The 13,437-nt window shown below is 40.6% G+C and overlaps 1 protein-coding gene across 16 annotated transcripts in view; it reads left to right on the top strand.

Annotated features, from left to right (window-relative positions):
- Window positions 1-4,811: 4,811 nt before the first annotated feature.
- The window catches only part of LOC102154731, a 49,485-nt gene continuing 40,859 nt past the window's right edge, over window positions 4,812-13,437 (top strand). For 9 of the 16 annotated variants that reach the window (XR_005372739.1, XR_005372738.1, XR_005372736.1 and 6 more), the window contains exon 1: window positions 5,726-6,981. Coding sequence is in view for 1 of the 16 variants with exons in the window: in XM_038562100.1 (XP_038418028.1) it covers window positions 13,155-13,175 (21 nt within the window). In the remaining 15 variants the exon portion in view is untranslated. Of the gene's footprint in view, window positions 5,028-5,725; window positions 6,982-8,456; window positions 8,693-10,887; window positions 13,176-13,437 lie in introns of those variants that run through there. The other 7 variants (XR_005372729.1, XR_005372734.1, XR_005372728.1 and 4 more) reach the window with 5 other exon arrangements.

Here is a 13,437-nt window from a genome sequence, read left to right as displayed (position 1 = left end):
GGTCCTATTTTAATGCTCTTTGTATGGCAGTATGTATATAGTGTGTTAAATTCCTCAAAACTCTTCTTTAAAAACTTTGAAGTTAATACTTTTGTGTAACTGTGTTTTGAATAAAGCCATGACAGTGTTTAAAAAAAAAATGCAGCACTCCTGATTATTTTTATTGTTTCTGACTGTTTCAAACCTGTTTTTTTTTCTGTGACTGCTGTAATTTAAATTAAAGTTTTTGAAATTGAATTGCTTCAAATAAATGGAAGATTTGTTGTTAATATTAGTTTCAGTGTATGACATTCACTTTTTGAACACCACTACTGGGGACTTTGAGGGTCTTTTTAAAAACAGAAACAGCTTGGGAGGTAGGCATTACAATTTTTTTTTTAAATTTTTTTATTTATTTATGATAGGCACACAGTGAGAGAGAGAGAGAGGCAGAGACACAGGCAGAGGGAGAAGCAGGCTCCATGCACCGGGAGCCCGACGTGGGATTCGATCCCGGGTCTCCAGGATCGCGCCCTGGGCCAAAGGCAGGCGCCAAACCGCTGCGCCACCCAGGGATCCCCGGCATTACAATTTAATAGTTTAACTCGTCATCTGCCTTACTAACTTTTGTCCAAGAAGGAGAAAAAATTCTGGATTCCCTTAATTTTCCTTTTGGAGTTGCAAATTGAGCCAGTACCTTTTTTTTTTTTCCTTAAGACTTTATTTATTTATTCATGAGAGACACTGAGGGAGAGGCAAAGACATAGAGGGAGAGGTGGGCTCCCTTTGGGGAGCCCGATATAGGACCTGGGTCCTGGGATCATGACCTGAGCCAAAGGCAGACGCTCAACCACTGAGCCACCCAGGTGCCCTGAGCCAGTACTTTTTGTATTTTGAAGTAATAACTGGGCAGCCCTGGTGGTTTAGCGGTTTAGTGCCACCTTCAGGCCAGGGTGTGATCCTGGAGACTTGGGATCGAGTCCCAGGTCAGGTTCCCTGTATGGAGCAGACAACTCTGGAATGTAACTTACAAAGTCAAGACACAAATACAGTAAGTAATGTTTTTGTGATTGCTTACAGTGTAATATTGAAAAGGCATTAAAAAAAAAAGATTTTATTTATTCATGAGAGAGACAGAATGAGAGAGGCAGAGACATAGGCAGAGGGAGAAGCCGGCTCTTCACAGGAAATCCAATGTGGGAGTTGATACCAGGACCCAGGATCACACCCTGAGCTGAAGGCAGGTTCCCAGCTGCCGAGCCACCCAGGTGTTCCTATATGGCATTTTTTTTTTTAAGATTTTATTAATTTATTCATGAGAAACAGAGAGAGAGAGAGGCAGGCTCCATGCAGGGAGCCCAATGTGGGACTCCAGGACCATGCCCTGAGCCAAAGGCAGATGCTCAACCGCTGAGCCACCCAGGGATCCGAAAAGGCATTTTAATTACAGAACTTTGCTCCTCGAGAGATGGAAAATATTGAAGTATATCTCAATTACAGAAATCGTTTATTAAACAATTTTTACATCTTTAAAATTTCAAAACCTTCTTCCTTCCCCTTGGTTAAAGAAAATGATGGAACTACACTAAAAGTCTTTTTGGTGGTGCTAAACAATGAGGCAATTCTGTGAGAGATTGTGATTCAAACCACTTTAGTAATGCTTATTCCTTCTGTATTTTATTTTATTTTTTAAAATATTTTATTTATTTATAGAGACAGAGAGAGGCAGAGACACAGGCAGAGGGAGAAGCAGGCCCCATGCAGAGTCCAGGGTCTCCAGGATCACGCCCTGGGCTGCAGGCGGCACCGCTGTGCCACCGGGGCTACCCTCCTTCTGTATTTTAAAGAGAGGCGTTGGAACATGTGACATTCTCCCAGTTGCTGAAAATTTCCTCTATGTTCCTAGTACTGGATGCAAAGATTCTGCAGCTGTTTCTTAATAATTGCATTCTACTACTGCATTCCTTTTTCATGTACTAATCAGCCTAAGATTTGAAAACCTGGCTTGGGTAATTTGGCCTGAGGCAGCTATTTGTGCTAGTCTGTTGATCAGCCCTAACTTGAAAGAGAATGGGTTATGCCACAAAATGGAAATTACAAAGTGGGTTGATCTCCAGGAGCATCTTTAAAAAGACTTTATATACTGGTAAAATAGTTTTATTTCATACAGATCTAATCCTTTTTGGGTGGTAAGACTGAAGCAGGGCTACCCCATAACAGCAATTCTGATTAAGCATCAGAAGCAACTACGACTTACTCAAATTTATGAATACAAATAGTCAAATTTTTGCTTCAGGCATCATTTGGACCTGGTTACTTATAAAATGGGCACATCCACATTACTGGTCAGTATTGATACAGGCCATCAAATAGGCACATAGCACTGGTGAAAAAAAAAATTCCAGCTGTTAAGTAGTAACTGAAACTGGGGTACCTGGATGGCTCAGTAGTTGAGCATCTGCTTTCAGCCCAGATCCTGGGATCAAGTCCCACATCAGGCTCCCAGTGGGGAGCCTGCTTCTCTCTCTGCCTATGTCTCTGTTTCTTCCCTGTGTGTCTCATGAATAAATTTTTAAAAAAATCTTTAAAAAAACTGGGCAGCCCAGGTGGCCCGGCGGTTTGGCGCCTGCCTTCGGCCCAGGGCATGGTCCTGGAGACCCAGGATCGAATCCATCAGGCTCTCTGCATGGAGCTTGCTTCTCTCTCTGCCTGTGTTTCTGCCTCTCTCTGTGTGTCTCTCATGAATGAATAAATAAAATCTTTAAGAAAAAAAATCTTAAAAAAAGAACTGACATTAAACTCTTCCTTATTTTCTGTAATTCTCCTATTAAATATTCAGATGGCACCACCTTGTGGATGAAGGCCACGATCTGTGCCTCCACTTGAGTTGGATAAACTCATTCCACCACCCCAGAATTAGCTCACTGAAGCTACTGGGTTTCTCTACGTGGAGGTATTTTCTTCCAGTCTTCTCTTGGCAAAGTGTGCTCAGGGGAGCTTACTATCACTTCTATGGACAGCTGTGACTGAGGAGGACTGGAGTTGATAGAAGAACCTGTAAGGGTAATGGAAGAACCTGTAAGGGTAATGGAAGGAGCTGCAGTTGAAGCGACTATACTTACTTAAAGACCCAGTGACAGCAGCTCCAGGGAAAACTAACATCTGCAAGGGGAAGCAGCAATTACAATCACTCTGCAACGCCTGCAGAAAAGTCAGTGCAAGTCCAGCACTTTTAACTATCCCTCCCCCACCCCCCATTCCATATGAGAATATTCTGAGTTAAGAAGGAATTCATTTCCGCTGTGTGGAGGATTTATTATTTGTAGGAAATGAATGAAATTTTCTGACGTGGATTCCAGGTGAGGGGTCTTACTTTTAGCAAGCTTTCTGTAATAGGTTATATGGAGAGTGATATCTTGTTTTAAAAAATTGTTTTGACTCAGTTGTCATTTGATCCTTTTGCACCTTTCATTCCCCACTGCCAAGGTTCCTGGGCTGTAGATGTAGCAGTCAGCATGTGAAGGATTAGAACGGTTCAACTTTGCCTCAATTCATTTTTCTTTTACTCCACTTCCCTCTCACGTCAAGGACTTTAGCCTTAAGAGTGAGTTTCTCCAAGAACTGTTTCCTGTCACACTCCTCTGGGGCTTACCAACCACACCTTATTCCAGCATCTCTACTTTAGATTCTTTTTTTTTTTTTTTTAATTTCATTTATTTATTCACGACAGACCTACAAGCAGGGGAAGAAGCAGGCTCCCTGTGTGGGGCCTGATGCGGGACTGGATCCCAGGGCCCCAGGATCACAACTAGCCAAAGGCAGATGCTCAACCACTGAGCCACCCAGGCGTTCCTGAGGGTACATTTTTGAGGGAAGTTATCTATCCTAGTCCTATGGAACAGCTGTCTCTTTAAATTTTTACCTTAATTTCCCCAACCCTCAATTTCTGAGATAGAGATAAACCAGTTTTTCTTTTTTTAGAGTACTATTTTTACCACAAGTCCCCCTCCTGGGATTCTGGAGTCTCCAGCAGTAGAAATTGGATTTGCGCGTTTTAGGGAGAGCGCAACAGTCCCTGAAATTAAGGAGCTGACACACTCTAATGACGGAGAAAAAGAAAAAAAAAAAAAAAAAAAAAAGCGCCAGTCACTCCAGACTGTGCCCCTAATGTGATCTGCGGGACGCAGGACAGAAAGTGCCGCAAAACAAGCTTCTTAGATCCGACAGCGCAACCGGGAAGCCGGGAGATTAAAAAGAAGTCAGGCCTCCCCGGTCGAACCGGGGCTACCCGAATTGTTCTGCAAGGGCGCTTTCCGGAACGCCTTGGATTGGGCCAGAAATGCCGCAATCCGGGTCACGTGCCCTCGCCCCGTCCGCCCCTCCCCCAGACTAGCGCGGGCCCGCGCGCTCCCGCGGCTTTCAGTCACGAGCTGCGCACGCGCAGGCTGAGCGGCAACGCCGCGCCCGCAGGTCGGCGCCAACGGTTGGCGGAAGGGCGGCCCGGCTCTGGCTTACGCTTCCTCCCTCTTCCGCGGTCGGCGGGGCTAACGCGGGCAGAGCTCGCTGCTCGGGTCCTCAGGACCTTCCTTTTCTTTGTTCTTTTTTTTTTTTTTTTTTTTTTTTTTTTTTTTTTTTTTTTTTTTTTTTAAATTTTTTTTTATTTATTTATGATAGTCACATAGAGAGAGAGAGAGAGAGAGGCAGAGACATAGGCAGAGGGAGAAGCAGGCTCCATGCACCGGGAGCCTGACGTGGGATTCGATCCGGGGTCTCCAGGATCGCGCCCTGGGCCAAAGGCAGGCGCCAAACCGCTGCGCCACCCAGGGATCCCTCTTTTCTTTGTTCTTTTACGCTTTTGCCAAACTTCGCTTAACGATTTTCAGAGTTTCTGTTTTCTTCCTAATTTAATTTGAAATTTGAATTCTTGGTCGCACATTCATGAATATCATTCAAGTTAGCAAGTGTAAACGTTGGTGGGTTGTTTAGGTTTTCAAGGTTTCTACGGTGGAAGTGCAACTGGAGGACACTTTTTGCTGCTTTTTGATTGTGTAGGTTCAAGTTTGCCCTCCAGGGGCCTTTGTTCCGTGAGCTTTGCTTCTTGTCTGTAGGAGCTAGCCCGCTCTTTTGTGGTTTTCCTATTTTCATTTTCCCGATTGAATGCCAAAATTGCTGGATCTTAGTCTTCATCAATTTGGTGCCTAAGGACAAATCAGTTCTGGAAAATATTAGAGCAACCATTTACTCGTGGATAAAGCACTGAAAAATAACACTTAGACCACATGGAAAATGATAAAGAGATTTAATATAGGTTGAGGGTTGTTTTTTTTTGTTGTTGTTGTTTTTTGTTCTTTCTCCTGAAAGGGAAGAGTGGTTCCAGTGGGGAAGTTTTGTAAAGGTCAGCAAGCTTGGGACTTTTTCCAATTCTTTTAGGTTGGGCAACTGAATTGCAGTTTGTTAGAAGTGTCTCAAACTATTGGAGAAAAACTCATTAAATTATACTTTTCATTAGAATTAGTCACATTTCAGAAAATATTTGTGTGTACACAATTTTTATAAAAACATCAAAAGACAGTGGGGCACCTGGATGTCTCAGTCTGTAGAGCATGTGACTTTTTTTTTTTTTTTTTTTTTTACATTTATTTATTTATTCGAGACAGAGGCATAGGCAGAGGGAGAAGCAGGCTCCATGCAGGGAGCCTGATGCAGGACTTGCTCTGATCCGGGGACTCCAGGATTATGCCCAGAGCAGAAGGCAGATTCTCAACCACTGAGCCACCCAGGCATCCTGAGCACGTGACTCTTGATTTTGGGATTGTGCATTTGAGCCCCCCATTAGGTGTAGAGATTACTTAAAAATAAGATCTTACCAGAAAATTTAGAGTTGCTAATTCTATAGAAACATAAACCCATCCATTAATTTTTTAAAAATTATTTTAAAGTAATCTTTACCCAAGGTGAGACTGGAACTCAAAACCTGAGATCAAGAGTCACATGCTCTAGAAACTGAGCCCCCCGCAACACCCATATGTTTACATGTAAACCCAATGTTTACATGTAAACCCAATGTTTACAAATAATCTAGTAAATCTAATGACAGTAGTTTCTCAGGCTTTTTCAATGGCTTTTATAAAAGTCACAAAATTGGGTTAAATGAAGACCAACTACTTCATTTAAAATAAGAGATAGGCACATACCTGGATTTTAAGAAGTCAGGATTTTCTGTTGGGTACCAGCATTTCTCAGAAAAGGATTTTCCTTCTGACAGGTTAATATTTAGGAGGAAGGTTTTTGACCCCACCGCCGCCATATTGAGAGATTGTGTTTTCAGCATTGTTTTGTTGCTGTCATAGTATTCAGAAATAGTTATTAACAGGGAAAGTTGGTAGTGAATTTGTTTTTTTTGCAGTTTTCAACTAAACCTTGTGAAACTACTTGCTGAGAAAGCAGTTATTGTTATCTGGTCTCTCTATATATTTTAAAGATTTATTTATTCATGAGAGAGAGAGAGGCAGGCTCCTCAAAGGGAGGCCAAAGCAGGACTCCGTCCCCTAACACGGGATCAGGCCCTGACCCAAAGGCGGACGCTCAACTGCGGGACACCCAGGTATCCCTTATCTGGTCTATGTTAAGAAGCCAAAGCATCACACATCTCATGATAAGTATTTCCTTTTTGTTTCATCTATTTTCCCTTCCGCCGCTATTCTGTATCAGCCATGAGGTTGCTGTTGGAATTCAGGGACAAATAAGAGGTCATATAATATAGGCCATTGCATAATGATGAAATATCAATTCTGTAGTCTGTCTCTAAGGCTCTGTCCTTAATAATAAAATACATTGTGCTGTGATGGTTGTAAAGCTATCACTCCAAGTTAGATATTAATTATTTTTAATTCACATGATTGTGATTTACTTTCAGGTTTTTATGTGTTCAATCTTCAAGAATCATTTACGTTTACCTGGTAAAAAAACCAATGGAGAGGTTATGTTCACAAGCTTTTTAAGGTAAGGAGGCCTATAACTATGATCAAAGGCATAAGATGTGGAAGAATGTTTATTTAACAAACTTTTTTTTAAAGAGATTTTTTTTTTTTTTTTTTTGAAAGGAAGCTGTATACCCAGCATGGGGCTTGAACACAACCCTAAGATCAAGAGTTGCAGGCTCTACCCACATGAGCCAGCTAGGTGCTCCTAAAAAACCTTTTAATACCTTTGTTTAAGGCACTGAAGTGCTAGGAAAACAAAGATGAATAATACACAATCCTATCCCTCGAAGAATACAGTCTAACACAAGATTATGAGCCAAGAGAGAAATGTTAGGAGGTAGACAAATAGTGGAGCTAACAGCTTATGCCCAGGAAGCTCAGAGGGTGCCGGAACCTTAATTTGCTCACTTCATTGAGGATCTGATTTTGTCATTGCAAATATGAGGGCTAGACTTGTGCCATGAAAACTCAAGAGACTGCTGTCTAAACCTGGTGTCAATTTATTGGTTTTTAGGGAGATTGTACATTTATATTGATTGCAGTATTCTTGTTTAATGTTCTAGATCAGTGTTCATCAATAAAAAGATAATATGGGGATGCCTGGGTGGCTCAGTGGTTGAGCATCTGCCTTCAGCTGAGGGCATGCATGATCCCGGAATCCCGGGATGGAGTCCTACATTGGGCTCCCTTCATGAAGCCTGCTTCTCCTCCCTCTTCCTATGTCTCTGCCTCTCTCTCTCTGTCTCCTGTGGGGGGAAAAAAAATACTATCCACAAATGTGAGCCACAGAAGTAATTTAAAATTTTCTAGTATCCATATTAGAAAAGTAAAAGGAAACAGGTAACAATAATATATTTAACCCAATATATCCAAAATGTTCTAATTTTAACATATAAATATGTAGTTATTGCTGAGATATTTTGCATTCTTTTTTTCATACTAAGTCTTTGAGATCTGGGGTGGTTTTTGTACTTAAAGCACATCTTAGTTAGGATTAGCCACATTTCAAGTACTCATGTGGCTACGTGGAGTTCTAGAATAACCCCTTCCCAGAAAAAGATAATGGGGAGGCCAAGTTATAATCAGAGCATGGAATTAGAACAGAACATGCTAGATGGTGTTGAGAGATATTTTGTTGGTCTGGCAAGCATGATGAACCTACCCTGATCCACATCAGAGTATACCTTTTTCATGGTGTTAGTGTTTGTTGTATTTAGCATGTCTTGCTTCAGAAGTACAAAACTAATATGGCCAAATTCTCCTGATATTATGTAAACTGCTTTCTTCTATTAACATAATTTGTTTTCAGACAGATTTAAATTTTTTTTTACCTTATTTATTTATTTATTTATTTATTTATTTTTAAAGATTTTATTTATTTATTCATAGAGACACAGAGAGAGAGAGGCAGAAGCACAGGCAGAGGGAGAAGCAGGCTCCATGCAGGGAGCCTGATGTGGGACTCCATCCAGGGTCCCCAGGATCAAACCGCAGGCTGCAGGCGGCACTAAACCACTGCACCACTGGGGCTGCCCACCTCTTTTATTTTTTAGTTTTGTAAAAGATGTATTTATTTGAGAGAGAGTAGAGGGAAGGGCAAAGGGAGAGAATCTTCAAGCATACTCCCTGACGAACTTGGAACCAGATGCCTGGGCTGGATTTCACCACTCAAGAGATCATGACCCAAGGTGAAATGAAGAGTCGGACACCCAACTGACTGGGCTACCCAGGTACCCCATACATCTTTTATATTTGGTCACATTTGAACAGAGACTAGTTAATTTTTAAACTTTATTTATTTATTTATTCATTCATGAGAGACACAAAGAGAGAGAGATAGGCAGGGGGAGAAGCAGGCCTCCCATGGGGAGGCTGATGTGGGACTGGATCTCAGATCCAGGGATCATTCCCTGAGCCCAAGGCAGACACTCAACCACTGAGCCACCCAGTCATCCCACAGCCTAGTTAATTTTTTATTTATATATCTCTTTATCCAAGCAGTACTTACTTTCATGAGGTTAATACTACATCTGGCTAACTTTATCCATGATGTGTTTTTAAAATATAAATATTTTTTATTATAAATGCATTTTAAGAATGTAAATTACATGGGGTACCTGGGTGGCTCAGCTGATTAAGCATGTGCCCTTGGCTCAGGTCACGATCCCAAAGTCCTATGGGATTGAGCCCCACATCCGGCTGCCTGCTCAGTGCGGAGTCTACTTTTCCCTCTCCCTTTTCCCTCACTGCCCTCATGCTCTCTCTCTCAAATAAATCTTAAAAAAAAAAAAAGAAGTTAAATTATAATATTACTAAAAATTAGAGAAAAGCAAATAAAAACTACCACAACATAATAATTGCTTATTATAGTACATATTTTTGAGTTTATAGACTATAAATTAATATTGTTTATTTTTCTCAATATAATAATACATAAAATATTTCCCCCATATTACTATAATTTCAAATGAAATGGTTTTCAAAACAAATGGATTTTCAAATGAAATAGAATTTTAATCTGTGGATATGGCATACTTTATCCAATATTTTTTATCTATTTGTTCATTTCTCTCTTTCTCTCTCTCTCTTTTTTTTTTCTGGTATAGTGAACAGCTTAACACTGTGATTGCATTCCTATATTTTAGGATAGTTCCTAGAATAAAATCCAAGAAATGGAATTTCTAGATTAAAGGGCATTAATATTGTTATGATTCTTAATTGCCAAATTATTTTCCAGAAGCATTTAATAAGCTATATTGATAATGAGAATAACACTTTTACTTCACTTGTCCTCATAATGGTTATTATCTGTCTTAAAACATTTACTCAATAAGTTTATACATTCACTTATTCATTAAATATTTATTGAGTACTTACTATGCTCCAGGCAATGTCCTAAACTCTCATGACACAGTAGTGAATAAAAGACAAAAGTTCCTGTGCCTACTAAAAAAAAAAAAAAAAAAAAAAAAAAAAGTTCCTGTGCTCCTAGATCCTCTTGGATGAAATAATCAACTAAATAAACAAAATATATGTGTTAAGAAATAAAAATAAAGCAGGAAGGAGTGTGTCACTGGGGTGAGCATTTTAATTAAAGTGACTAGTAAAGGTCTTACTGAGTAAGTGACAAAATTTTAAAAATATATTCTAGATTTAAATCACAAGCCTACAGAAAACTTGCAAGTATAGAAGCAAAAAATGTTTTTTTCTGAAAATTTGAGAATTACCCATCTAATGTCCCTCCTCTCCAAATACGTTAGTGTTTTTGCTACAAAGACATTTCTCCTGTATACCCAAAATATACACACCAAAATAAGAATAGTTAATACTGAGATATCAATATTCTTATCCTCATAACCCAGATTTTTGCCAATTGTCTCAGCATTACTGTCTCAGCAAAAATCGTAGAAAAAGGACCCAGTTCTGCATCAATTTGTTGGTTTTAGTTATCATATCCCTTTAGTATCCTTCCGGCTGAAACCGTTTCTCAGTGTTTTTTCAACTCTTGTGACCTTGATGCCTTTGAAAATTCCTGGCCACCTACTTTGTAGAGTATCCCCTAATTTAAGTCTGTCTGCTGTTTCCTCATGGTTAAACTTAGGGTTATTCATTTTTGGCAGGACTATGACAAAAACAGTGCTGTGGTATTTTTTTTTTTTTTTGTGGTTTTTTTTTTTTTTAATTTTTTTTTAATTTTTTATTTATTTATGATAGTCACACAGAGAGAGAGAGAGAGGCAGAGACACAGGCAGAGGGAGAAGCAGGCTCCATGCACCGGGAGCCTGACGTGGGATTCGATCCCGGGTCTCCAGGATCGCGCCCTGGGCCAAAGGCAGGCGCCAAACCGCTGCGCCACCCAGGGATCCCTTGTGGTTTTTTTTTGAAGATTTTATTTATTCATGAGGGACACACAGAGAGAGGCAGAGGCAGAGGCAGAGGGAGAAGCAGGTTCCCTGCAGGGAGCCCGATGTGGGACTCAGTCACCCCCTGGGCCAAAGGCAGATGCTCAAGCGCTGAGCCACCCAGGTGCCCCCAAAGCTGTGTTCTTATTGCATCATGTCAGGTGGCACATAATTTCTTTTTGTTCCATTAGTCATAATGTTTACTTTGATCACTTGATTTTGATGGTATCTTTAAAGCTTGTCCACTGTAAAGTTCTTTTTCTCTTTGTAATTAAGTGTTTAGTGGGGAGAAGCTCGATCACATTCCTCATCCAACTTTCATTTTGTTTGCTTTTATGTATATGAGCTCATAATTTCCTATTTTAGTGAGTGAATGTCATTATTCTGGTATTTAAATTGTTCTTATATTTTCCCATTGGAAGCCCTTCAAGCTTAGCTTCCTTGTCCTTTGACATGCCCCCATCATTCTTTGAGCACTTCCCTGTTTTCTGGCATACCAGTATGTTCCAGGCTTATCTTGTGCTTTCCTGGCCCCATCCTGGAATCAGCCATTTGTCCCAGGAGCCCTTGAGAATGCTATTTTGAAGTCACACTCTAGGTGCTAGGCATGCTCATTACTATTGGGGTTGAATGGAGTTGCCCCTCCCAGACCCTCTTAATGGACAGAGAATATATGTGTTTGAGTATATATGTATTTACATATATATGTAACATATATACACACAATATACACAAAATTATGTCTATATATTTGTATTGAAAACCATGAATTCACTTGAATTTCAGTCTAACACCTCGGGTTCATTCTAGTTTTATCCTGTTTCCGTCTTTGTGTCTCTATAATCTGACAGTGAGAAATTAGCTCCCTTCATCCTCTATTTACTTATTTGATCAAATCCTCTGTATATTATCAGTCTCTTCCTCTGCTGCCACACCTTTCCCTGCCTCAATACCATTCTAACCTCACGCAGCATGCCCCCACCTCACTCAGGTCTGACATCCCATGCATGCCAGGCCACCCCTCTGTGGGGGTGTCATCTTATCCTTCTTGGCTCTGACACACCACTATGCACTAGTGTACCTAGTTCTGCCCCATCCTCATGTCTTTAGGACTGAGTTATTTAGAAAGGCAAGAGAAAGGGAGGAGGAAAAGTCAAGGAAAGTTTTTAGTAAAGACCCAAAGGAAAAGGAAAGCCAACTGTTTGATACCTTGGTAAGACCATTCATTTTTTTTTTTTAATTTTTATTTGATAGTCACACACAGAGAGAGAGAGAGGCAGAGACACAGGCAGAGGGAGAAGCAGGATCCATGCACCGGGAGCCCGACGTGGGATTCGATCCCGGGTCTCCAGGATCGCGCCCTGGGCCAAAGGCAGGCGCCAAACCGCTGCGCCACCCAGGGATCCCAAGACCATTCATTTGATGATAAGGAATAGCAAGCAAGTGTAAAGGCTGTGTAGTAGAGCATGGCTGGTGTGGTGGAGGGATGTCAAGGCCATATGGCTAGAACAGTGTAAGCAAGAAGGATGGCAATATTAGATATTGTCTTGGAGATAAGGAGTGGAGCAGGATAAGAAGGGGATAGATCGATCATGTAGGGCTTGTAAGGTCTTTAGATTTTACCCTTTATGAGAATAGGCAACATTTGGAGAGCTGAGCAAAAAAGTGACAGCATCTGCCTTACGTTTTAACAGGTTCGTTCTGGCTATTCTGAAAACAGAGGAAGAGGGGCAAAGACAGGAGCCAGGACACAAGTTAGGTGGCTATTGCAATAATCCAAGTGAGAGATGATGGTGGCTTGGATCCTGGTGGTGATGGGAGAAGTGAATTGAATTGTGGGTGTATTTTGGAGGTAAAGCTGACAGGAATTTGCTGACTGTTGAGATGTGGCATATGAGGGAAAAAGCGTAGTCAGGGTGATACCAAGATTTTTGGCCTGGGCAACCAGAAGAATGGAACTGCCGTTATGTGAGAAGGGGAAGGCTACAGGCCGAGCTGGCTTGGGGGAGAGAGGTAGTATCAGTAGTTTACACTGGGTACATTTTCATTAAGTTTGAGTCACTTGTTAAAAATCCAGGTGGAAATGGCAAGTAGGCAGCTGGGTATTCTAGTCCGAGCTGGAAATATAAATTTTGGGACTCATTGATAAATAGATGCTATTTAAAGCCATGTGACTGGGTGAGATCATTAGGGAATGAGTAGAGATAGAAAAAAGAGAAGTCTAAGTATTGGATTCCTGGAGCACTTGAACATACAGAAGTTGAGGAGATGAAGAGCAAAAGAGGCTAAGATGGAGCTGTCAGGAGGAAAAGTAGGTAAAAAAAATTACCTCATTATTGCTTTCATTTGCTTTTCTTTGATTACTGTTTGCAAGTTCCTTTGTAGATTGTTTATAACCTTACCAAGTGGGCTTTTACTGTTTGATTAAAAAAATCAGTTGTATTAATTTGTTTATGTAATAGGGATATTAACCCTTTGTCATACTAGATAAAAATATTCTATTCTTCATCTTTTTATTTTGGTTATATGGATGTTCAAAATATTTATGTAGTAAGAGAATTTGTGTTTTTATT

This window comes from Canis lupus, chromosome 17, assembly GCF_011100685.1.
Source record: "Canis lupus familiaris isolate Mischka breed German Shepherd chromosome 17, alternate assembly UU_Cfam_GSD_1.0, whole genome shotgun sequence".
NCBI classification, from domain to species: domain Eukaryota; kingdom Metazoa; phylum Chordata; class Mammalia; order Carnivora; family Canidae; genus Canis; species Canis lupus.
Note: the sequence above shows the minus strand (reverse complement) of the source record. Positions and strands in the feature narration are given on the sequence as shown.